General features: G+C 40.9%; 2 protein-coding genes across 2 annotated transcripts in view; one reads left to right on the forward strand and one right to left on the reverse strand.

The window, feature by feature from the left end:
* TRPC5 (transient receptor potential cation channel subfamily C member 5) overlaps positions 1-26,806 on the forward strand; it is a 141,293-nt gene that overhangs the window by 25,545 nt on the left and 88,942 nt on the right. Inside the window, exon 2 of the mRNA XM_087860260.1 lies at positions 17,891-18,412. Within this exon, the coding sequence (XP_087716386.1) occupies positions 17,891-18,412 (522 nt within the window). The remainder of the gene's footprint in view (positions 1-17,890; positions 18,413-26,806) is intronic.
* On the reverse strand, positions 23,850-24,319 carry TRPC5OS (TRPC5 opposite strand). Its single transcript, XM_045788434.2, has one exon. It carries the CDS (start codon positions 24,271-24,273, stop codon positions 23,941-23,943), a length of 333 nt encoding a protein of 110 aa, XP_045644390.1. The 5' UTR covers positions 24,274-24,319; the 3' UTR covers positions 23,850-23,940.

A 26,806-nucleotide genomic window follows, 5' to 3' on the forward strand; every position in this document is an offset into this window, starting at 1 on the left:
TTTGTATCAAGCTTCACCATAGGGCTATCTGCCAAACTAACTACACTCACATTGGCAGATTGGGGCTCCATTCATCTTTGCAGTCTTAGAGACACAATGACCAGCCCTTCACTTCCAACATTTTTCCCATCTCCATAATAACCTACATCTTCTGATTTACTTATTTTTGACTCATTGCATCATCTTCACTATTTTCCTGGGAAGTGTCATATCTTAACTGTGCACAGAATGCCTTCACAAAGGGCTAGCTCCCCAAAAGCCACCCACAGCATATGCCCTTCCTATCTTGGCTTCTTTTACTTCCTCCTTCTTTTCTAATATCTATCCAAAGGTGCACCTTACTTTTGGAGTCAATGACCCCCATCATTCATTATACTCGTATTTTGCAAAGGAAAGTGTACACAATGATTCATTTACATTTTGTGACCACCTAGATTTGAGAAAAATGCCTTTCTAGGTTTCCTCCATCTAGAAACCTAAAATTATAAACTCTCACCTCCTTTGGAGTTAGCCATATGTATTTTCTCATAGACTTAGCTCTTGCCTTTTTTTAAGAGCCCCCATCTAATGAGAAATCGAGAATGGTTTTATAGGCTTCCAAACCTTGAGCAATGCTATATTATGTTTATCTGGGTTCAAATTAGAACATTAGTCAATGAGGTCAATTAATACCCAATAAAACCTATAATATATACTTATGAGACATCTGAATATTCAATGTTAGGATTGTTACAGATTTGTTTATTGATGTAATAAAATCAACTACTTGGTCTTTTGGTGGTTGGAGGTGAAGTAGTATAGTAGTTAACAGTATAGACTTCGGGGAGGGAGGGTTAAGATGGTGGAGGAGTAGGGGACCCCTTTTTCAGCTGGTCCCCTGAGTCGAGTTGGATAGGTACCAGACCAGCTTGAACATCCACGGAATCAGCCTGAGACGCAGGAAGATACATCTGGATATCTACAAATGAACATCTCCAGCGCTGAGTATTGAGGTACGATGCGGGGAGCCATGAAACCGCGCACAGATATCGGAAGATAAACGGAAGGGGGAGGGAGCCACCGCGTTCGGGCGCCGAGAAGCGGTAGCCACCTGCACAGGGGAACGGCGGACTCGTGGACCGGCACCCTTGAGAGAGCAGACTGAGACCGTGAGCCGGGGAACGTGCACGACCAGACTGAGGGCCGGAGCTTCGGAGCGGCGTGGGGGCGGCTGGCGGCTGGCGGTATTAGAAACACAAAGGACAGAGACACGCAGGCCCTGGAAGTGAGGGCTGGGACGCCGGGTGTGGGGCGCACATCCCGGGATGCTGCAGGGTTGAGCAGCACCAACAGTAACAAGAGTTAAAGTGGCCAGAACATCAGTGGAGAATGGTCCACGATCCCTCTGTTCTGAGACAGAGGCTGAGATTTGGCCACTGCTGCTCTGTCTCTCAGAAAAGGCACAGCAAACCACCAGGGAAAGCCGCCAGAGAGCAAAAGCCTGGAAACACCGGCTCACAGGGTGCCCATCCCCATCCACCCTCACAGGAGACACGGAGACCCTACCCAAACAGGGTTGCCTGAGTATCGGCGCAGCAGGCCCCTCCCCCAGAAGGCAGGCTGAAAAATCAAGAAGCCCACATCCCTAAGATCCCTATAAAACAAAGGCGCACAGCCTGGGTCCTGGTCAATAATTTGGGCTCTGGACAACCCCGCAACCTCTCCTCATCAGAATGACGAGAAGGAGAAATCCCCCCCAGCAAAGAAAAGACAATGAGTCTGTGGCCTCTGCCACAGAACTAATGGATATGGATGTAACCAAAATACCAGAAATGGAATTCAGAGTAACAATGGTCAAGATGATGTGTAGACTTGAAAAAAGTATTAACAAAAATGTTAATGAGAATATAGAATCTCTAAGGGCGGAAATGAGAGCAAATCTGGCAGAAATTAAAAATTCTATGAGCCAAATGCAGTCAAACTAGAGGCTCTGATGGCCAGGGTAAATGAGGCAAAGGAACGTATTAGCAAATTGGAGGATGGGTTAGTAGAAGAAAAAGCGAAAATAGAAGCTGGACTTAAAAAAATCCACACCCACGAATGTAGGTTACGGGAGATTACTGACTCAATGAAACGATCTAACGTCAGAATCATCGGCATCCCCGAGGGGGTGGAGACAAACAGAGGTCTAGAAGAGATATTTGAACAAATTGTAGCTGAAAACTTCCCTAATCTAGCAAGGGAAACAGACATTCGTGTCCAAGAGGCAGAGAGGACCCCTCCCAAGCTCAACCACAACAAACCTACGCCACATCACGTCATAGTCCAATTCGCAAATATTAGATCCAAGGATACAGTATTGAAAGCAGCCAGGGCAAAGAAATTTCTCACATACCAAGGCAAAGGTATCAGAATTACGTCACACCTGTCTACACAGACCTGGAATGAGAGAAAGGGTTGGGGGGCCATTTTTAAAGCTCTTTCAGAGAAAAACATGCAGCCAAGGATCCTTTATCCAGCAAGGCTGTCATTCAGAATTGATGGAGAAATAAAAACCTCCCAGAATCGCCAGTCATTAACCAATTTCATATCTCAGAAACCAGCCCTACAGGAGATATTAAGGGGGGTTCTATAAAGGTAAAAAGGCCCCAAGAGTGATACAGAACAGAAAGTCACAGCCAATACAAACAAAGACTTTACTGGCAACATGGCATCATCAAAATCATATCTCTCAGTATTCAGTCTCAATGTGAATGGCTTGAATGCTCCCATAAAACACCACAGGGTTGCAGATTGGATAAAAAGAAATGACCCATCCATTTGCTGTCTACAAGAGACTCATTTTGAACCCAAAGATACATTCAGACTGAATGTAAAGGGATGGAGTACCATCTTTCACGCAAATGGACCTCAAAAGAAAGCTGGGGTAGCAATTCTCCTATCAGATAGATTGGATTTTAAACTAAAGACTATAGTTAGAGACACAGAAGGGCACTATTATTCTTAAAGGATGTATCCAACAAGTGGATATGACAATTATAAATATATATGCCCCCAACAGGGGAGCAGCAAGGTACACAAGCCAACTCTTAACCAGAATAAAGAGACATATAGATAAAAATACATTAATAGTAGGAGACCTCAACACCCCACTATCAGAAATAGACAGAGCACCCTTGCAAAAACTAAGCAAAGAATCAAAGGCTTTGAATGCCATACTCGACGAGTTGGACCTCATAGATATATATAGAACACAACACCCCAGAACCAAAGAATACTCATTCTATTCTAATGCCCATGGAACATTCTCAAGAATAGACCATGTTCTGGGACACAAAACAGGTCTCAACCAATACCAAAAGACTGAAATTATCCCCTGCATATTCTCAGACCACAACACTCTGAAATTGGAACTCAACCACAAAGAAAAATTTGGAAGAAACTCAAACACTTGGAGACTAAGAACCATCCTGCTCAGGAATGATTCGATAAACCAGGAAATCAAAAATGAAATTAAACAATTTATGGAGACCAACAAGAATGAAAACACAATGGTCCAAAACCTATGGGATACTGCAAAGGCAGTCCTAAGGGGGAAATACATAGCCATCCAAGCCTCACTCAAAAGAATAGAAAAATCTAAAATGCAGTTTTTATATTCTCACCTCAAGAAGCTGGAACAGCAACAGAGGGACAGGCCTAATCCACGCACGAGGAAGCAGTTGACCAAGATTAGAGCAGAAATCAACGAATTAGAAACCAGGAGTACAGTAGAGCAGATCAACAGAACTAGAAGCTGGTTCTTTGAGAGAATTAATAAAATTGACAGACCTCTGGCAAGACTTATACAAAAGAATAGAGAAAGGACCCAAATTAATAAAATTATGAATGAAAAAGGAGAGGTCACAACCAACACCAATGAAATTGGAAGGATTATTAGAAACTTTATCAACAGATTTATGCCAATAAATTAAGCAATCTGGAAGAGATGGAGGCCTTCCTGGAAACCTATAAACTACCAAGAATGAAACAAGAAGAAATTGATTTTAAACAGCCCAATTAATTATGAAGAGATTGAAACAGTGATAAGCAACCTTCCAAATAACAAAACTGCAGGCCCGGATGGTTTTCCTGGGGAATTCTACCAAACATTCAAAGAAGAAATAATACCTATTCTCCTAAAGCTATATCAAAAAATAGAAACAGAAGGAAAGCTACCAAATTCATTCTATGAGGCCAATATTACCTTGATCCCCAAACCAGGCAAAGACCCCAACAAAAAGGAGAATTACAGACCAATTTCCCTAATGAATATGGACGCCAAAATCCTCAACAAGATCCTGGCAAATAGAATCCAACTGTATATTGAAAGGATTATCCATCATGACCAAGTGGGATTCATCCCTGGGATGCCGGGGTGGTACAACATTTGCAAATCTATCAGTGTCTTAGATTTTATTCAGAAACAAAAATTCAGAAATCATATGATTCTCTCAATAGATGCAGAAAAAGTATTTGACAAAATACAGCATCCTTTTCTGATTAAAACCCTTCAGAGTGTAGGAATAAAGGGTACATTTCTCAAGCTCATAAAAGCCATCTATGAAAAGCCTACAGCAAATATTATTCTCAACAGGGAAAAGGTAGAAGCCTTTCCCTTAAGATCAGGAACACGACAAGGATGCCCACTCTCGCCACTATTATTCAACATAGTACTTGAAGTCCTTGCAACAGCAATCAGACAACAAAAAGGGATCAAAGGTATCCAAATCGGCAAAGAAGAATTCAAACTGCCTCTCTTCGCAGATGACATGATACTCTATATGGAAAACCCAAAGGACTCCACTTCCAAACTATTAGAAGTTATAGAGCAATTCAGTAATGTAGCGGGATACAAAATCAATGCTCAGAAATCAGTTGCATTTCTATACACGAATAACGAGACTGAAGAAAGAGAAATTAGGGAATCCATCCCATTTACAATAGCACCAAAAACCATATGTTACCTTGGAATTAACTTAACCAGAGACGTAAAGGACCTATATTCTAGAAACTATAAATCACTCTTGAAAGACATTGAGGAAGACACAAAAAGATGGAAAAATATTCCATGCTCATGGATCAGAAGAATTAACATAGTTAAAATATCCATGCTACCCAGAGCAATCTACACTTTCAATGCTATCCCAATCAAAATACTGATGACATTTTTCAAGGAACTGGAACAGATAGTCCTTAAATTTGTATGGAACCAGAAAAGGCCCCGAATCGCCAAGGAACTGTTGAAAAGGAAAAACAAAGCTGGGGGCACCACAATGCCGGATTTCGAGCTGTACTACAAAGCTGTGATCACAAAGACAGCATGGTACTGGCACAAAAACAGACACACAGACCAATGGAACAGAGTAGAGAACCCAGAAATGGAACCTCGGCTCTTTGGACAACTAATCTTTGATAAAGCAGGAAAAAACATCCAGTGGAAAAAAGACAGTCTCTTCAATAAATGGTGCTGGGAAAATTGGACAGCTACATGCGAAAGAATGAAACTTGACCACTCTCTCACACCATACACAAAGATAAACTCCAAATGGATGAAAGACCTCAATGTGAGACAGGAATCCATCAGAATCCTGGAGGACAACATAGGCAACAACCTCTACGACATCGGCCAAAGCAACCTTTTTCATGACACATCTCCAAAGGCAAGAGAAACAAAAGATAAAATGAACATGTGGGACTTCATCAAAATAAAAAGCTTCTGGGGCGCCTGGGTGGCACAGCGGTTAAGCGTCTGCCTTCAGCTCAGGGCGTGATCCTGGCGTTATGGGATCGAGCCCCACATCAGGCTCTTCCGCTATGAGCCTGCTTCTTCCTCTCCCACTCCCCCTACTTGTGTTCTCTCTCTCTCTGGCTGTCTCTATCTCTGTCAAATAAATAAATAAAATCTTTAAAAAAATAAAAAATAAAAAATAAAAAGCTTCTGCACAGCCAAGGAAACAGTCAAAAAAACTAAGAGGCAGCCCACGGAATGAGAGAATATATTTGCAAATGATGCTACAGATAAAAGACTGGTATCCAAGATCTACAAAGAACTTCTCAAACTCAATACGCGAGAAACAAATAAACAAATCATAAAATGGGCAGAAGATATGAACAGACACTTTTCCAATGATGACATACAAATGGCTAAAAGACACATGAAAAAGTGTTCAAAATCACTAGCCATCAGGGAAATTCAAATCAAAACCACACTAAGATACCACCCTATGCCAGTTAGAATGGCAAAAATTAACAAGGCAGGAAACAGCAATTGCTGGAGAGGATGTGGAGAAAGGGCATCCCTCCTACATTGTTGGTGGGAATGCAAGTTGGTACAGCCACTCTGGAAAGCAGTGTGGAGGTCCCTTAAAAAGTTAAAAATTGAGCTACCCTATGACCCAGCCATTGTACTACTGGGTATTTACCCCAAAGATACAGACGTAGTGAAGAGAAGGGCCATATGCGCCCCAATGTTCATAGCAGCATTGTCCACAATAGCCAAATCGTGGAAGGAACCGAGATGCCCTTCAACAGATGACTGGATTAAGAAGTTGTGGTCCATATATACAATGGAATATTACTCAGCTATCAGAAAGAACGAGTTCTCAACATTTGCTGCAACATGGACGGCACTGGAGGAGATAATGCTAAGTGAAATAAGTCAAGCAGAGAAAGACAACTATCATATGATTTCTCTCATCTATGGAACATAAGAACTAGGAAGATCGGTAGGGGAAGAAAGGGATAAAGAAAGGGGGGTAATCAGAAGGGGGAGTGAAGCATGACAGACTATGGACTCTGAGAAACAAACTGAGGGCTTCAGAGGGGAGGGGGTGGGGTAATGGGATAGACTGGTGATGGGTAGTAACGAGGGCACATATTGCATGGTGCACTGGGTGTTATACGCAACTAATGAATCATCGAACCTTGCATCAGAAACCAGGGATGTACTGTATGGTGACTAACATAATGTAATAAAAAAACATTAAAAAAAAAACAGTATCGACTTCAGAGCCAAACTCTGTGGGTTCAAGTGCTGGTGACTCTACTTCCTAGCTATATGACCTTGGACAGGCACTTACCTTCTCTAAGCCTGAGTTTCCTCAGGTGTGAATGGGAATAATTACTATGCCTACAACACAGAACCATGGTGAGGACTAAATGAGATGCTCCAGCATGGTGCTTGGTGATGTGGAAATGTTGGGGTTCAGGAAAGAATTCTTGAGATGTCTTTGGTGCAAAAAGGTGGTTTTCTTAAAGCAGAGGAACAGGACCCATGGGCAGAAAGAGCTGTGCTGGGGTTGTGCCAGGTGTCTGACTATATATTTTAAGTTGGGAAGGGGTTAGGGACAGCACAACTCTCCAAGGTATTTTGGAAACAAAGGTTTCCAGGACCCTGGGGGGACTAGCTAGTGATAGGAAAAGGTCATTTATTACCGTTTAGTGAGACCTCAGTCATGAGGCCCTTCAGATGTACATCAGTGGGCCATATGCTTGGAGGAGGATGCCAACATACTTCTTGGAGGGCAGAGATAAAGGAAGTTTCCAAAGGAATGTCTATCTGTTTAAAGTAGACACACAGGATCCTGGGGGTTGGGACAATGTTAAGCCAAGATTGCCCTTTGCTCTTTTTTTTTTTAATCTTTTTTTTTTTAAGATTTTATTTATTTATTCGACAGAGATAGAGACAGCCAGCGAGAGAGGGAACACAAGCAGGGGGAGTGGGAGAGGAAGAAGCAGGCTCATAGCAGAGGAGCCTGATGTGGGGCTCGATCCCACAACACCGGGATCACGCCCTGAGCCGAAGGCAGATGCTTAACCGCTGTGCCACCCAGGCGCCCCTGCCCTTTGCTCTTAACAAAGTGTCAACATCCAGGCAGCTGAGCTCCCAGAGGAAGGTCACTCGGCCTGTTTCAAGGCCTTGTCAATGGGCTGTAAGTAGTAAGGAAATTAATTTTTCTTTTGCCTTTGTTTCCCACATCACCTGGTATATGGAAAGGGTTTGGTAACCAGTAGCCATTAGTATTATTTTTATCCTATGTTAATCAGGCTAATGCTGGCCATTGTTATATACGTTATTGATTTTTACATATCAATATTGACTTTTTAAAAATACCACGTGGGTTCTGTAACATTGCCCCCAAATAAGTTTTGTCCATTTTCATCTGCCAACCTCGATTATATATACTTTGGCCTTGAAATCAGCGGAGATGATCTAGCAAATCTTAATTCTGATGGTTCTGTTTTTTATCAGACTCTGGGAAACAGATTATTTCCCATCTGATGCCAATGGCTGCTCCAAAGTAGCTCATGTATTATCACCCCTACCAGCTAACTGACCTTACAGGTAAGGCAGAGTGGGCAGCTGCTAATGTGACATGATTAGATGCTGGTATTCTTCATTTTTTGAGTAATACAGAGAAATGAAATTTCATTTCCAGCAGTCCTCTGGACTGCTGAAAAAGATTGAAAGTTGATTTTATCTGGCATGTTAGGGGCGGGGGAGGAGGGGATCCAGCAGGTAGCAAAAGAAGTATTGCAGTTTCACTAAATCCAGGCACAAGATGGGATATCTGTTTCCAGCATGATGCTATCAGGCCAGCTGCATGAGGAAATGCCAGTTGGAGAGGTTTGGCCTATGACCAGACGACATTGTGGGTATGAATGCGGTGGCTCCTGATGAGGGTCTCCCCATTAATTACAAATGGGGGGTTTAATTTCAGAAGCTTGTGATAAACTCCAGCAAGGGCACCTGCCTAAGGCTGGTAACAATAGGGTTCAGAAAAATTCCAATTAGCAGATTATGCCCAGTGATGAGGTTAATGGAAATGAAAGTATCATTTGGGCCCCTTGAGTATAATAACTTTGCAAAAGCTCCAGCCAGTCCTGAGAGTGGGGAAGGTGGAGCATTATCTATTCCTCTGTATCCTCTGGCAATGGAATTTAGGTGAAAATATACAGAAGCTGACTTTAGCTCACTCTGTTCACTGTACTGCATTTTATGTGATGAGCTCTGAGCCTAGCGACTCTGTTCTGTGCTCATTAATCCAAAGGATCCTAGAATATAATGCCAGCTTTTCAACAGGGAAACCTAGGGCAGATCCAGGTGCAAAGTCATTAGTGTCTGAATGCAAAGCCCCAGGGAGAGGCGGGCAAGGTAACTTCTTTAGTAGCTTTGCCCTAAGCCTACATCATTGCAAATTTTAAAAACTCAATCAAGTCAGTTTATGCCGGTTTCTTTAGAAATACAGTTGTAGATAATGTGAACGAAATCTAATTTCTTGGTGTGTTGATTTCCTTCTCCTCCCTCTCTTTCCTTTTAAAAATAATAATTTTTAATGGGAAGCGCAAGATCATTCAGTATAATTTTGGAGTTCAAAAAAGACAAAACTTGATAAGAAAAGAATAAAATGGAATTTTCCACCTGACCTCAACCTGAACACAAAATGCCTGTTAAAGGATAATTTTTTAAAAAAAAGATTAAACCATGATCCTTATACAAATTTAAAGTAAACACGTGTCAAAGAATTTATTTAATTCATTAATTACTGAGGGATCTGGGAAGCCAGGGGTCTGTAAACTACCGCCTGCAAGCCAAATTCCGCCTCTCACCCGTTTTTGTAAATGAAACATTATGGTGTACAGCCACACCCATCACTTCCATCTTGCCCGTGGCTGTTTTCCTGACACAACAAGGACGGAGTTGTAAGGCTCACAAAGCCTAACCTATTTACCATCTCGCCTTTTAAAGAAAAGGTTTACTGATTCCTGATATAGGCCATCAGGAATGCCGAAAAAAAATTTACAAATAGATGCAAAGAAATTTACAAACAGATGCTTAAGGCAATGATCAATTGCATTTCACCTAACAAGAAATATTTGCATGACAATTCACAGCCTTGTAAAATAGCTCAAAGACAATGAAAGCACGGATAATCCAGAAAATATACAAAACCTGGACTATTAAACCAGTTACATAAAACTCAGATTAAGATCCAGGGAGAAATCTTGTTTGACAAATGAGGGCACAAGTGGGGAAGAAGCAAGGATTCAGAAACTAACAGAAAAAAGAGCGCCCTGTTTAAAAAATCAATTACTTCCTATTTCAGTCTTGGTAGTTTATAGGTTTCCAGGAAGAAATTGATTTTTTAAACAGGCCAATTAATTATGAAGAGATTGAGTCAGTGATAAACAACCTTCCAAATAACAAAACTCCAGGCCCGGACGGTTTTCCTGGGGAATTCTACCAAACATTCAAAGAAGAAATAATACCTATTCTCCTAAAGCTATTTCAAAAAATAGAAACAGAAGGAAAGCTACCAAACTCATTCTATGAGGCCAATATTACCTTGATCCCCAAACCAGGCAAAGACCCCATCAAAAAAGAGAATTACAGACCGATTTCCCTAATGAATATGGATGCCAAAATCCTCAACAAGATCCTGGCAAATAGAATCCAACAGTACATTAAAAGGTTTATCCATCATGACCAAGTGGGATTTATCCCTGGGATGCAAGCGTGGTTCAACGTTCGCAAATCAATCACTGTGATACATCATATCAACAAGAAAAGACTCAGGAACCATATGATCCTCTCAATTGATACAGAAAAAGCATTCGACAAAATACAGCATCCTTTCCTGATTAAAACCCTTTAGAGTGTAGGAATAGAGGGTACATTTCTCAATCTCATAAAAGCCATCTATGAAAAGCCTACAGCAAATATTATTCTCAACGGGGAAAAGCTGGAAGCCTTTCCCTTAAGATCAGGAACACGACAAAGATGCCCACTCTCGCCACTATTATTCAACATAGTACTAGAAGTCCTTGCAACAGCAATCAGACAACAAAAAGGGATCAAAGGTATTCAAATCAGCAAAGAAGAAGTCAAACTGCCTCTCTTCGCAGATGACATGATACTCTATATGGAAAACCCAAAAGACTTCACCCCCAAATTACTAGAACTTATAGAGCAATTCAGTAATGTGGCAGGATACAAAATGAATGCTCATAAATCAGTTGCATTTCTATACACGAATAACGAGACTGAAGAAAGAGAAATTAGGGAATCCATCCCATTTACAACAGCACCAAAAACCATACGTTACCTTGGAATTAACTTAACCAGAGATGTAAAGGACCTATATTCTAGAAACTATAAATCACTCTTGAAAGACATTGAGGAAGACACAAAAAGATGGAAAAATATTCCATGCTCATGGATCAGAAGAATTAACATAGTTAAAATATCCATGCTACCCAGAGCAATCTACACTTTCAATGCTATCTCGATCAAAATACTGATGACATTTTTCAAAGAACTGGAACAAATAGTCCTTAAATTTGTATGGAACCAGAAAAGGCCCCGAATCGCCAAGGAACTGTTGAAAAGGAAAAACAAAGCTGGGGGCATCACAATGCCGGATTTCGAGCTGTACTACAAAGCTGTGATCACAAAGGCAACATGGTACTGGCACAAAAACAGACACACAGACCAATGGAACAAAATAGAGAACCCAGAAATGGACTCTCAGCTCTTTGGGCAACTAATCTTTGATAAAGCAGGAAAAAACATCCAGTGGAAAAAAGACAGTCTCTTCAATAAATGGTGCTGGGAAAATAGGACAGCTACATGCAAAAGAATGAAACTTGACCACTCTCTCACACCATACACAAAGATAAACTCCAAATGAATGAAAGACCTCGATGGGAGATAGGAATCCATCAAAATCATACAGGAGAACATAGGCAGCAACCTCTACGACATCGGCCAAAGCAACCTTTTTCATGACACATCTCCAAAGGCAAGAGAAACAAAAGATAAATTGAACTTGTGGGACTACATCAAGATAAAAAGCTTCTGCACAGCCAAGGAAACAGTCAAAAAAACTAAGAGGTAGCCCACAGAATGAGAGAATATATTTGCAAATGATGCTACAGATAAAAGACTGGTATCCAAGATCTACAAAGAACTTCTCAAACTCAATATGTGAGAAACAAATAAATCATAAAATGGGCAGAAGATATGAACAGACACTTTTCCAATGATGACATACAAATGGCTAAAAGACACATGAAAAAGTGTTCAAAATCACTAGCCATCAGGGAAATTCAAATCAAAACCACACTAAGATACCACCCTATGCCAGTTAGAATGGGAAAAATTGACAAGGCAAGAAACAACAATTGCTGGAGAGGATGTGGAGAAAGGGCATCCCTCCTACATTGTTGGTGGGAATGCAAGTTGGTACAGCCACTCTGGAAAACAGTGTGGAGGTCCCTTAAAAAGTTAAAAATTGAGCTACCCTATGACCCAGCCATTGCACTACTGGGTATTTACCCCAAAGATACAGACGTAGTGAAGAGAAGGGCCATATGCACCCCAATGTTCATAGCAGCATTGTCCACAATAGCCAAATCGTGGAAGGAACCGAGATGCCCTTCAACAGATGACTGGATTAAGAAGTTGTGGTCCATATATACAATGGAATATTACTCAGCTATCAGAAAGAACGAGTTCTCAACATTTGCTGCAACATGGACGGCACTGGAGGAGATAATGCTAAGTGAAATAAGTCAAGCAGAGAAAGACAACTATCATATGATTTCTCTCATCTGTGGAACATAAGAACTAGGAAGATCGGTAGGGGAAGAAAGGGATAAAGAAAGGGGTGGTAATCAGAAGGGGGAATGAAGCATGAGAGACTATGGACTATGAGAAACAAACTGAGGGCCTCAGAGGGGAGGGGGGTGGGTTAATGGGATAGACTGGTGATGGGTAGTAAGGAGGGCACGTATTGCATGGTGCACTGGGTGTTATACGCAACTAATGAATCATCAAACTTCACATCAGAAACCGGGGACGTACTGTACGGTGACTAACATAATATAATAAAAAAACATTTAAAAAAAAACGAAAAAAGAGCGCCCTAACACAGGGCCCTGTGATTGGAATTTGGAATGGAGGAGGCTGAGACTGGCTACTGAGCATGTCCTACCTCAAGCTTCCCTTACTCTGGAAATGGGCTGAGCCTAGTCTTTTGGGTAGATCAGCAGGCAGAGCTGCAGGGGAGCTGGGGCAGGCTGAGGTGGATTCTGTTTACTCCCTTGGTTTCAGCTACTCTTTTAGGCTGAAGACTCTCACATCTGTATTTTTAGCCTTGACCTTTCCTTCAAGATTCATACCAGAGTTATACAATTTCCGGCTACTGTTCCAGTAGGTACTTCAAATTCAACGTGTTCAAAATTGAACTTAACACCAAACCTGCTCTTCCTCCTGTATCAACTATCTCAATTAATGACACCACTATTCAACCAAGCATGCAACATCCTTGATTTCTTCTCCCTCCAGTACTACCTGACACATCCAGTGAATGTCTTAAATCAGCTCTCTCCTGTCTATCTCTAGAATTACTGTCTAGTTTAAGATCCCACCATCTCTTCACCAGGACTAATGAGATCTTTTAACTAGTCTCATCTTCCTGAAACTCGTCCAGAGATAGGCTGGAGCTGGCTTACACTGGGCAGTGAGAGCTGGTTGTACACATCGCTTCCCAACTCTGGGTTCTATGATGTCATATTGGTGGCTTGAAATTCGCCACAATGGGAATACTTACATCACAGAATTGGCAAACATTACAAATCAAGATTTTTTTTTTATGGAGAGCTTCTTAATAAACTTTTACCAGCATATTTAATACTGCCCTTTCCCCAGTCTTGGCCCAAACTGATCTTTGTAAAGCACTTGTTCAACTATGCCACTCTCCTTGATTAAAACTCTTCAGTTAGGGGTCCTTGGGTGTCTCAGTTGGTTAAGCCTACGACTCTTGGTTTCAGCTCAGGTCATGATCTCCGGGTTGTGAGATCGAGCCCCAAGTCAGTCTCCTAGCTGGGAACGGAGCCTGCTTAAGATTCTCTCTCTCTCTCTCTCTCTCTCTCTCTCTCCATTTGCCCCCTCTCTCCCTCCCTCTCTAAAAAAAAACAAACAAACAAACAAAACCTACTCTTCAGTAGGTCCCCATGGCCAATCTGTAACATTAAATTCCTTAATGTAACATATGAAGCCTTTCATCATCTGGCCCCTGCCTAAATGCCCAGCTTCCTTTCCTACCCCTCCTTCATCTCATAAGTTATATGCTAGCTCAAAGATTCACTCAAGCCTAAATTGCCTCGTATATGTATCTTGTTGGGACCACACACTATCTTTAGCCTTTTAAGCTAACATTTAAAACTTTAAGAAATTCTACCCTGAATGGGATTAAGAGGCACAAACTTACAGTTAGAAAACAAAGCATGGGAATGTAATGTACAGCATAGGGAATACAGTCCATAATATGGTAATAACTTTCAATGGTGTGGGATGGTAACTATACTTACCATGGGGATCATTTTTATCAGGTTTCAAAATATCAAATCCCTATGATGTACACCAGAAACTAACAGGATATTGTCTGCCCATTATACTTCAGTTTCAAAAAGGACATTATTTGACAACAAAATAAGAAATTCTACCACAAAATCCATATTTCTGACTTCTCTTGAGCACTTACAACATTGGGCCTTTATGCATGCTTATAACAACAATTTTATAATGACAAGGAGTGGAGCAGTAAATACCCCCTTTGAGAGGGCATGTGCTCTACAGTTCACTAGTCCCTATCATCCACTCATCCAAATTACGCTTATGCACCCACATGTAGCCTTCATTTCTGTTATCTACAACCTGTTTGGCTCCTGTTGCAGACCGTATCACAAAGTCTTGAGTATTATCAGAAATCTCTCACCCTCATTATAGAATCTCTCTTTACCATGGCTGTCCTGATGATAGCCCAGTGTCCCTTCCCTAGAAAGGAAAAGGCAGCAGGATGAGAAAAGAAGAAGCAGAGAGGGGAAAAGGAGTATAAAATTGTGGACTCTGGGTCAGAGCCTCCACGTTAAAACACAGGAATTGTGAAAATAGCAGGCAGGGACTATCCTAGCTTGGGGGGTCCTCAAGATATTCCTTATAAAGCCCATTTGCTAACCCTCCTTAGTCTTAGAAGGTCTACTACTTCTCAGATGGACATGAGAAGGAAAGACCCAAGGAAATGATCTCACATTGAATCAGGTTATGGGAGCCAGCCAGGTTTGTAAATGAATCAATTTCTTAATTTGAGAATAGAAAACCTTTTTATGTATGTATGTATGTATGTATGTATGTATGTATGTATGTATGTATTCATTTATTTATCCAGTGCCTGTCATGTGTCTAACGCTGTACTAGATGCTAGAGGGAAAACAAAAGTGGTCTAAGACAGCTCTGTCTTAGACTCACAACCTTACTGATGAAGCAAGAAATGTCTATGTGAAGTAATTAAAGAAAAATATAAGGGGGCAGCATCAGAAAAGTGAGACCTTGGATGTAACTAGTGCCTACAACATCTGGGTGGTCAGTAAGGGGTAGGATCAAGTTAAGAGGAGGAGCTATTGAAGAAGCCAGGCCTCACAATGGCCCTTCATTGGCAGAGAAATGGGGAGATCCCCCCCCACACAAGGGGGATCCCACAAAGCTATATACCCAGAGAGCAATAAATGAGATGGGTATGGCAACCTGTGAATAAGGTTGACTAGAGGGTGGGAAGACACGGTTGGTCATTGTAGATCAGTTTTCTTTTAAAAAGATTTCCTCTCTTGTGTCACATACTCAAATAGAGAATCAGAGACTCCTCGTTGAGCACCACGTCAAAGACAATGGGATCAGATGGCTCCAGAAAGCATTTCACGTTCTAAGCATAGACAGCAACCTTTCAGTTCCATGACACAAGTGGGGCTAAGCAATAGTCACATGTACCATTGTCTGTCTTGTACAGGCTTGTCAGCATTGGCATAGTGGGAGAGAAAGAAGAAAGAGTAAGAAAAGTAGAAAGAACAAGGAAGTGGGGGGAGAGAGAGGACAGGAAGAGCACCATGGTAAGGAGGATGCATTCCTCCAATCTAACCCAGGGAATCCGGTGCTACAGGCTATCCTCCTTCCACCTTCCACCTCCTGCCTCTAGATCATAGCAGAGATTGAGAAATGCTTCTGCCCACCGGGAAGGGGCAAATTTCCAGATCTAAGCTCCTTTCTTCCTGGGCAGACTGTGACACATGGCTCACTTACCATCTCCCCAAACTCAAGGCTTTATGTCGGTTGTTGTGTTTACATTTATTACTGGACCCACTCAGACCTACTTCTTCCTTAGCCTGTAGGCTTATGTTAATTTCTGAGATTCTTCTTCCCTGTGTACAATTTACTTTATGAGCCAGTTGCTCACTTACTGCTATCTTTTTTGTAGCTTCTTCCTCTAAATGTTTAATAATGCCTTCTTGCTGCTCCATCCAAGTAATTGATGACCAATGTGCATCCAGTTCTCAACTATTCAGAGGCTGATGTAACCACTCCGTGAAGGAAAGAGATTCTTACAAACTCCTCCCCCTCCTTCTCCTCTACCCCTCTCCCGCTTCCTGTTTTCTGGTCACTTTGCTGTTTGTGAATCCTTCATCCAAGGTGAGAAGGAGGCAAAGATGATGAAAAACTGTAACACACCCTTTTGTCTGTTCATCAGCAACTGCAATGTTTTCAAAAACATTTTTTAAGAGTAAAGAGAAACTACCGAGTAAAACAGTATTTATGTATTCCGTGAGAATCTGTTTTCCATGTTTTGTTCTCTCCAATTCCAATGAGTACTTGGAAGTGTTTTCTTTGAAGTGTATTAAGATCAATATTTCACAATTTCCTGGAATCCAATCCATGGTTTTAATATTCAGCTCCACCCCTCCATGAAGCCTCCTCTATTCCAGTCTTCCTTATTCCTTAGCTCTAGATCCTACCACACTGAGACTCTTCTGTGGGTATAGAGTTGCCTCCATTTCCCTATTACACTGAGAATAGACTGGGTCCAAAAACACATATTTTAAAGTCAAAAGACTTTTTTATTCATTGATCAGGTTCTGCAAACTCACCTAAAAATGCTCCTGAATACCCAAAAAATTCCAGACCGTACTCCAATAGCTGCTATTTACACCAAGCATTACATCATGGACAGAATGATGTTATCAAAGGTCCCTTTTGCTGTTGGTAACCCTCACCCAAGCCAAGAGGTCTTCATTTACAGAGCACTTCTTTCTGACAATAATAGATTCTCTCTACCTTGCTGGTACCTACAGGAAGTTGGAGGAACACTATCTGGCTTTGGTCTTTGGTCACCTGAAGTCCTATATACATACAAAATCAATGGAACCACTTGAGATTATCTTGTCTTCAGCCTCTGGGGCTTGATTTAGTGGCATGGTCTTTAAAATTACTGGTTGTCTTTAGCCTTTCAAACATTCCTGCAGTCTCTACTGCTCATTTGGAACTGAACACCTGCTACCATGTACTCCTTCTTACCAATTTTATGTAAGTCTGATCCACCCAACTAAGCTCTAGACAGTTAGGGAAAATGCCCCTTACTTCTCTATATCCCCCATCATGCCTCAGACAGAATTGAGCATATCGTGGTCGCATAATTTTCAGAACCAAGCTCTAGAGTCCTATTGCCTGGGTTTGAATCTTGGCTCAGTTACTGAAAACTATGTAACCTTGGGTATGTTCTCTAACTTCTGTGTGCCTCAGCTTCTTCATTTGGGGAGAATATTTACCTCACAAGATCACGGGGATTAAATGAGTGAATACACATGAAGTCATGTGTGCCTGGCATATAGCAAGTAATCCACAAATAGCTATGGCAATGAGGGGAATTGACAAGAGAACAGTGACTCCAATTACAGAATCACTAACACTGGATGGGCCCTATGCTCGCTTTCTCTCCTAGCCTTAATCATGCCCTTTATGATTTTATTTTATTATATTTAGGTCCCCACCCTGATGATGGATACCCAGTTCTCTGAGTTCACACCAGACATCACTCCCATCATGCTGGCTGCCCACACCAACAACTACGAGATCATCAAATTGCTTGTCCAAAAACGGGTCACTATCCCACGGCCCCACCAGATCCGCTGCAACTGCGTGGAGTGTGTGTCCAGTTCAGAGGTGGACAGCCTGCGTCACTCCCGCTCCCGGCTGAACATCTATAAAGCTCTAGCAAGCCCCTCGCTCATTGCCTTGTCAAGTGAGGACCCCATCCTAACTGCCTTCCGTCTGGGCTGGGAGCTCAAGGAGCTCAGCAAGGTGGAGAATGAGTTCAAGGCCGAGTATGAGGAGCTCTCCCAGCAGTGCAAGCTCTTTGCCAAAGACCTGCTGGACCAAGCTCGGAGCTCCCGGGAATTGGAAATCATCCTCAACCATCGAGATGACCACAGTGAAGAGCTTGACCCTCAGAAGTACCATGACCTGGCCAAGCTGAAGGTGGCAATCAAATACCACCAGAAAGAGGTAAGCTGCGGTTTTCTCTGCTTTCAGGAAATCTTAAGCCCTCCAGGGTCCAGTGCAGTAGAGTGAGAGTCTACATTTTTTCTACCACTTCGTCCTTTCTCACAATTGATTGGTTCAACAGGCCTCAAAAAAAGTGAGGCTCATTTATCCAAGGCATTAACAGCCTATGCATATTTTCTTTATAGACAGATAAGTAGGAAAAATACTGACCATCTGATTTGTTGATGGGGAAGTACTCAGTCTTTCAAAAAATGCTTATTCAGCACTGTTCCAGGTGTTTGGGATACAAAAAACAGGCACTGACCCTGCCTTCATGAACCTTACAAGCTAGTTGTGGACATTAAGTAAATGGTCACATTAGTGAACATATAATTACAAGCAACATAAGTGATCTGAAGAACTTCTATTGAGAACACATAACAAATGAACCCACCCTACATACTGGGCCACAGTCAGTAATCGTGGAGGGCTCCTGGTCTGGATGCTTTTGGAAATGAATTATTAGTGTTAATAGCATCTTTAATTAAAGGAATCTGGAACACTAAGGTCACGTTTCATAACTGTGGCTCCCTAGTCCACTTTACATGAACACTTATGTTAAACTCGAAAATCCCTCTTGAGATGCTCTTAGCATTTTACTAAGGTTTTTAAGATGAAATTGTGGCAAGGGGTAGAGAATTCAGTGGTTTTCCTTACCTTGCTAAAGTGCAGTTCCATCCTTCAGAGGTATAATGGAGATCACCTCCCAAGATACTTTATTACCCTGAAGAGATGTGACATTTAAGACTGATGGATAGTTGCATCTGTCAATACAAATAACTCCCAATAACTAAAGGAAATAGGGGTTATTTTTTTCTTTTTTATGTTTTTTTGGTTGTTTGGTTGGTTGGTTGGTTGGTTGACTGGCTTGTGAGCTAAGGGTTATAGAGGCAGAAGAAAAACAAATTTTAAATATGGACTGGAGGAATAGGGTCTTTGAAAAAATAATTACATACCCAATACAATAGCGCAATACCTCTTGTCTATTGACATAAGGCTCTCAATACAAGAACACAATAGTTGGGGTGCCTGGGTGGCTTAGTTGGTTAAGCATCTGCCTTCAGCTCAGGTCATGTTCCTGGGGTCCTAGGATCCAGCCCCATGTCCTGCTCCCTGCTCAGCAGGCAGTCTGCTTCTCTCTCTCCCTCTGCCCCTCCCCCCACCGCTCGTGCTGGCTTTCTCTGTCACTTGCTCTCTCAAATAAATAAAGTCTTTAAAAAAAGAACACAATAGTCAATTTTGATGTAAAAAAATCCCTATAAAAATTGAGTTGAGTAATAGTGGGTTAATAGCATTCAGAGTTACATAACCCCCTCAGGAACGAAATCTTAGGCCTTAAATGGAATATAATTTACTATTTCCTGGAAGGCTTTTTCATTGTTGGTGTTTCCTCATTACTATTCCAACTAATACTGGAGTGGACTCCCAAAAAGAATGTAACTAGGTGGTTAAAAAAAAAAAGAGCTCAGAAGAATTAAACAAAAGCAGATTCCAAACTATAACTTTAACATGGAGTAAAATAAGAAAGCTCTAATCTCTTAGAAAACAGGTATAAAACTATTGGATAATCTTTGCATGTCACATAGACTGCCGGGTATTGTCATATAGATATTTTTCAGATATTCCTAAAAAGTCCTGATTCCATATATTGTCCCATTGTCAGATATATCATACCAAAGTCTTTGGAAACTTTATCACTGTATTTCTTCCTTATTACCATTAAAGGTAGGCAGAAAAGTTATTATAACTCATTTTACAAACAAGAAAGGACTGTATTTTAGAGATTTGTTCAGGAATATCTGACAAAGCCAGAAGCAGAACTTTCAACTCCTGGTACAATACTGTCTCTGAGTGTACTCCATCTTCTGCCACGTGGGGTTCTTTTATGCTCGTTTGGGATCTCCAAATTCACCACCAGGTAATTTAAGATGAACACAAGTTCTTTGATTTGTGAATGAAAGTTTATTAGTTAAAATCTGTTAAAGCACATAGCAATAAAATGGTGTGGGTTAGTAACAAGGACAATATTCAATTCTTATTTAATGTAACTGGCAATAATCATCACACAAGGATACAATTATGTAGTCGCAACTTCTCATGCACATTAGCCAAAACACACAAGGATAAAGACTAATGCTTCCCAATTCATTGCCATCTCCAACCTATCTCCCTCGGTTTTCATACCTTTAAGCTTGTCTCAGAATGACGAGACTGTCTCCCTCTCTACCCCTCCGTGCCATGCAAGAATTGGCTTTCGTGTTAGTCTCAAGAAGATCCAGAAAAGGGCTAGTTTAAATAAAGGACCAGCCATTCTCTCCATTCTCCTGGAGGAGAAATCCAGGATTCCAATCAGAGGTATCCAATAGGTGGACTGCCAAGTTAAGTAATATATCTCCCTCTAATTGAGCTTTTAAGTGCATGACCTGTGTCGATCACCAACCAGCTATTTCTATCAATATCAACGACTAAGGTTTGGCTGATTTGCATATGATAAAAACAGGGCTTTGTTCATAAACCTGCTTAGCAACTAACTCTATACCGTGGCTTTCCACCCTAAATAGCTGCATTACTATCCTATACAACTTACTGCTTTTCTTCTCTCTCCTGAAAATACTTCGTTACTAGCTCTTATTCCTAAGTATTTTATTACTGCCTACACTTACTTCTTATCACTATCAACTCTAATCATACTTAATATAACAACCCATTGCTTGCAGCGGGTTTACAACTTAATAGTTCTTAAACACATGTAATCACACAATCAAAGCAAACATCACAATATATTTTATCTAATCCTGAAGTGCCACTGTAGTACAATCTTTCCACGTGACTCATCTAGCCAGGAGGCTAGCCAGCTTCACATATTACAAGGTTGTAGCATCTTCCAACTTTGACACATAAGGACCATCTTGAGCATTAGTTGCTTTATAGGCTAGCTCAAGCTTTATCTTGTTTCAAGGTCTGGAGTAGTCCCACAGATTTCTCTTGATGCATTTTGACGGCCAGCTTTAGTATGCTTGCTTGTGTTCTCTCATTAATAGTAACAGTTCTAATGAGCTCACACTAATCTGTTATGGAATTGTTATAAGATCTATATTCCAGAGTTCTACGTAGGAGAATAGCTACCGTTCAGTATCGATCATATTTGAGGAACACCAGATCTGTCCATTTACAGGGAAATCGCTCGCTAAATAGAATTTGTAGCAGACCAATGGTCTCTCCTTGGATCTTTCCTGATCTTGCCTAAGTATTCCTGCTTAAGGTTTTATTTTGACACAAAATTAGAGCCAATTTCCTAAAGTCCAAATTCCTAGTGGAGAGTATGTATCTTTTTCAGCTGTTTCTAAGCCTTTAATTAAAGCATAGGTTCTCTCTTTTAACTTTTATCCAATTCCTCTGTGATTCTTCTTTGGTTGCTACATGTATAGATTTCCTTGTTTAACTGTTATCACTAATCCTCCTTGTAAAACTGCTCCAAATGGAATGGTGAGATAAACCATTTCTTCTTGCTTTCCCAGTGCTATATTTTAGTTAACTTCACATAGTCCCTTCGCACTGCATCTCTTATTTGCCATTTTGGACATACTGCAATAGCTAGAGTCCCTTACCCTAGGAAGGTAAGGCTCGATTTGTCCAATTAGTACAGCAGCGAAGTCCCTCCATCCGTTGTCTGGTCTGGCTTATAATTACCCACAGTAGTTGCTTGATGATAGAACTTTTATTTCTCTTCTTTGTGTCTTTGTGCACCTAAGTGTTCTGGATCCTCATCTACTTCACGTAGCAATCTACTGTGGAACTTTCTCATACTAACATGTTTGAGTAGTTCCCTAAGTTTCTCTCATTTTCAAAAGGATCTGTGGTAGCTTTATTTTGATACAGCAGTCTTTCTTTAATTTGTTACATACACTCACCCTGAAATTCAGTGGCGAAACTGACTTATGTTTCTCTTGCTACTGCTCATCCACATCACATCAGATCTCTAATTTCCCCCACATTTACCTTTAAAAGCAGTTAATTATCCCTGTATATAGACCTCACTTAGCATTAGATGCAGCATCTGTCATGTTGGTTAGTTCTGAAGTTATCTGTATTCAATACATTTCTTAATCTTTTTACTAATAATATGCTTTAGGACTCTATACGAATTGGGTACAGTCTGGTTTCCACCAGCGTGGATTAACTTCTACATGCCATTTCTTCACAATTTGAATGCACCAATTGTCCTAACTACTACTATGCCTTTACCTAGTTGTTGCCCATGTTGTAAGATGCAAAGGCCATTCTCTAGAAAGGAGGACCATAGTGTCTATGGGCTTGTCTGAAGGGTGGACATTTTTCCAAATGAAGTGAGACTACTATATGGCATGGAATTAGTATGAGCAGTGAATTTCCCACACATTTATTGGGTCTCTTTCTATTTTGATATGGGGAGAAGGGGTCCTCCAACTATTGCATTTTAGCCTTCTGGTATCTGTAAAATTATTGGGGCTAAATACCAGTCCATATTTTATCCAAATTAATTATTGCTCCCATTTGTCAATAGTTAAGATTTCCGTTGAGAGCAGGTTCACTATAATAAGCCTATCAGCTACTCTTTATAAATCTAGCTATACCCAAGAAGATATACTTTATCCACTTGCATTTGTAGACCGTCACATCTGAGCCTATGCCATAAGGGTTTGACTCCATTGGTGAACAGTCCTCATGGGGCTTTGTTTAGACCTGCTAGGACTAGTACTACTCTCATTGTTATTTGATATAATTCCTCCTTTCCATTTGGAAAACAATATCGAAGACTAGTTTTAGTGTGGGTCATCATTTGAGGAAACAGCCCTACATCGGAACCTCTTGGCCTCAGCTTTTTCAAAGGTTTCTCCTTGGCAAAAGTTATCTGAAAACCTTTCTACAGTTTTATTATCTGATAGATGGTGCTTTTTCCAAATTGCTTCCCCTAGTCTGATCTAGCATCCTTTGGTTGACACATCCTCTCCTAAAGGCCTAGTAAAGAGTTACATCTTTTCAAGTAAAAGTGTCCCAACGCTGTCCTGTCAATGTGATGTATTCATTATAATACCATCCTGGGGGATATTCCCCTTTTGGTTTCCATCCGTAGACCAATGACATGGGTTCCAACACGTGATAGAGTCCATGATGTCTTCACTCCATTGTTAAGTGAGGTTTGTTTGTTTGTTTGTTTGTTTTTTGGTATTGTTTGCTTCTGTTACCCCTGAACCCCAACAGGAGAACAAGGACATGTAGAGAAAGAGCCCTATGGCTAAAGTTGGAGCTTTTAAAAGAAATACAAAGAAGAAAAGAGACCAGTTTCTACTGGAAGTAAATCTAGTATTACTTGTTATATAACGTATTAGTAATGAAAATGTACAGAACTAGGAGAAAACATTGTTAACATTCAGAAAAATCAGAATCTATTTAAAACCGAAAAACTATCAGCTATCAGTTCTCACATGTTGCTGGGGGCCAATTAGATCTTATCCACTTCTTAGGTCATCGTTTATACCAGAGAGTACATCTTCATATAAATCTTCTATGTCTAACATCGCTTGATCTATGTCAAGGATTAGGTCTTCTTCTTCTCTTGGTGTAAGTATTGACTCGAGGTCTGAGAAATCAGCAAGGTCTGGGAGCGAAGCTTCCTCAGGAGAAGGTGCATCCACTTCTATCTGTTCTGCACTACCATTCTGCTCTACACAAGGAGCTTGTTCTTGTGATATCAGCTGTAAAAGCTCTTCAGCTATTCTTATTAACTGGGCTACACAATCAACAAGTCCAGCAATCAGCACGGGGATTGACACAGGCTCCATGCCTCAACTATCTCCTCAGTAGATAAAAATATTACTGAAAGCTGTAGCAAATGGGTTTTTAGTGATAATGGATTCTGTGGGGCTGGCACAGAATTGTTCTATGGTTGGCTTGCTTGAGAAATGAGGCTACTGATATGATCAAGTACAGAATGAGGCCAGTGGTCCTACAGCACTTTTTTATAAAGTTGATGAACCACCCACAAAACTTACATACAGAGCTCTTGTTTGTGTTGGCAGTAAACTGCTATTACAATGACCACCAGAGAGACTGCCACCGCCAAAAGAAAACAGCAAAGCAGATCTAAAAATAGAAAAGAGAAATATAAAGATTAGTATTCTTGAGCCTTTATCTATCCTACAAGTTCTGGCAATAGGATAAGGTTGAAAGAGTGTCCCTAGTTACTGATCCTTCTTTTTGATGGCCTTATGAGGATCTACTACTCATACTCTTTCCTTCATACTTCTCATCTTTATGTCTTCTTAGAGGATTTGAGAACAAAGTGAGCATAGGTTTTTTGTCCATCTTTCTAGAACATCTCTAATGAGGATGTTACATTCACTCAGAGTCTTTCAATTAATTCTGTCTTTATTAACACCTTTACCTCACTGCCATTTATATCCGGTGCCGCTAAATTCTTTCTGTGTTTTTAGTCTTCCATTCATTAAGGTTTCCAATTGGCCCTGCAGCCTGGGGAATTTGTGAAATGAAAGTTCCACAGTCTGTGTCTTTTGCCAAATTTTGGACAACTTCTGTTATAAAATTAGTTCCTCGGTCATCTCCTGTTACTGCCAATACTGCATATCTAGCAGCTAGTTCCTTCAATTTTGTCTAAAGCCATGAATGTACTATTCTCATCCGTATGTTCGATGTGCTCTGCAAACCCTCTTCCTGAGGAAGTTTATACTTCTATAAGGAAATAGTCTTTGTTTAAAAATCTAAAGATTGGCCCAGTATCACCTACTTCACACATTGGTTTAACATGCCCCTTTCCTCTTAAAAATGAGTTTGTTGGGACACCTGGGTGCCTGAGTTGGTTAAGTGTCTGTCTTAGGCTCAGGTCATGATCCCAGGGTCCTGGGATTGAGTCCTACACTGGGCTCCTTACTCAGCGGGGAGCCTGCCTTTCCCTCTGCCTGCTGCTCCCCTAGCTTGTTTGCTCTGGCTCTCTCTCTGACAAATAAATAAAATCATTTTTAAAAAAAGAAAAAATAAGTTTATTGAAGATGCCAGTTTTTAGTAGTCTGACATGTCTCATATTGCTTACTCGCTTGTTTGTTTGATTCATACATTTTCCCCCCACTCTTTCCCCTCTGCTTATCTAGGACATCATGTCCATATGCCATGAGGCTTCACGAGCCCATTCTGTGACTTTAAACTGAACTGACAAGGAAGTTGAGTTGGGACTTGGGAGTCCCCAGGACTGTAGAGTACACATTAGTTTTGGGGGTCAGATTGTCTGTTCTTTTACTCCAAATAGATTATTCTGTCTCCCTGTTCTGATGAGTTGGTACATGTCCCACATGAATTACTAAATTTCTTTCATTGATTTCTTTTCTTATCTCCCTTCACCACATTGTTTTTCCTGCAATAGTCCAGTCTGTAATGTTCCATTTGTTATGTTATACATCTTCAGTCCATGGCCGATCAATTTAGCTATATACCTTTGACCAATTGTTTCCTTGGGTACATATACACATTGAATTTCTAGCCACCAGTCCTGCAAATGGGGCTGGTTTTGTTTCTCCAGCCTCAGTCAAGCTTTTCCTAAGTGGAAAGTATTAGGAAGCAGCCATCCATCTTACTCCTTTAGGATATTGCCAAATTTATCAACGCACTATTTCCAGCAGTTCTGACCAGAGTGGGGCCCAGCAAACCACAGGCACTACCTCCAGCTAACTACTCCTTAAATCTTTATTGGAGTACAGCAAATCACTGGCCAGATCATCTATGATTTTCACATGGAGCTTGCTGGTCTCCACGGGGCCTGCTTTGACCCACTCAGTTATATACTATCTCCACTTAACATAAGTTCTTTCAGAACCATGTTTGGTTTGTTTTGGGGTTTTTTTTTTTTTTTTTGGTCCAAAATCCTGATGGTAGATGTGAAGTTTGTCCCAAGAAGGGTCACAATCATGATGACCAGAAAGCATGACTATGGTTGGAGGTATCTTCTCATCTGAAATATGGGAGAATGGGCACTGGAGGTTATTTTATTAGTTTAAAGAATCTCTGCATTTTGACTAGAGAAAAAGCAGTCTGGTGGAAGGAAATAATGGAAAGAAATCGTGAGAGGAATTTGGCATTAATGTAGAGCGTGGATCATAAGGGAAACACAGACGAAAGGTGTGTATTAAATATTACTAGAGAGTACCATCCCATTTTTCAAAGGAAGCAATAGGTTACTATGGTATCCATAGCCCAAGGGCGCAAGAGGAATACATTCACACAAAACTCATTTAACTTCTGGCTTCTCCTTCACCCAGGTGCTTTTTTTTTTCTTAGCTCCTCTACCTCCCTCTAAGACTCTGTTAT

The sequence above is a fragment of the Ursus americanus genome, chromosome X, assembly GCF_024610735.1.
Source record: "Ursus americanus isolate L20-20 chromosome X, mUrsAme1.1.p, whole genome shotgun sequence".
Taxonomy (NCBI): domain Eukaryota; kingdom Metazoa; phylum Chordata; class Mammalia; order Carnivora; family Ursidae; genus Ursus; species Ursus americanus.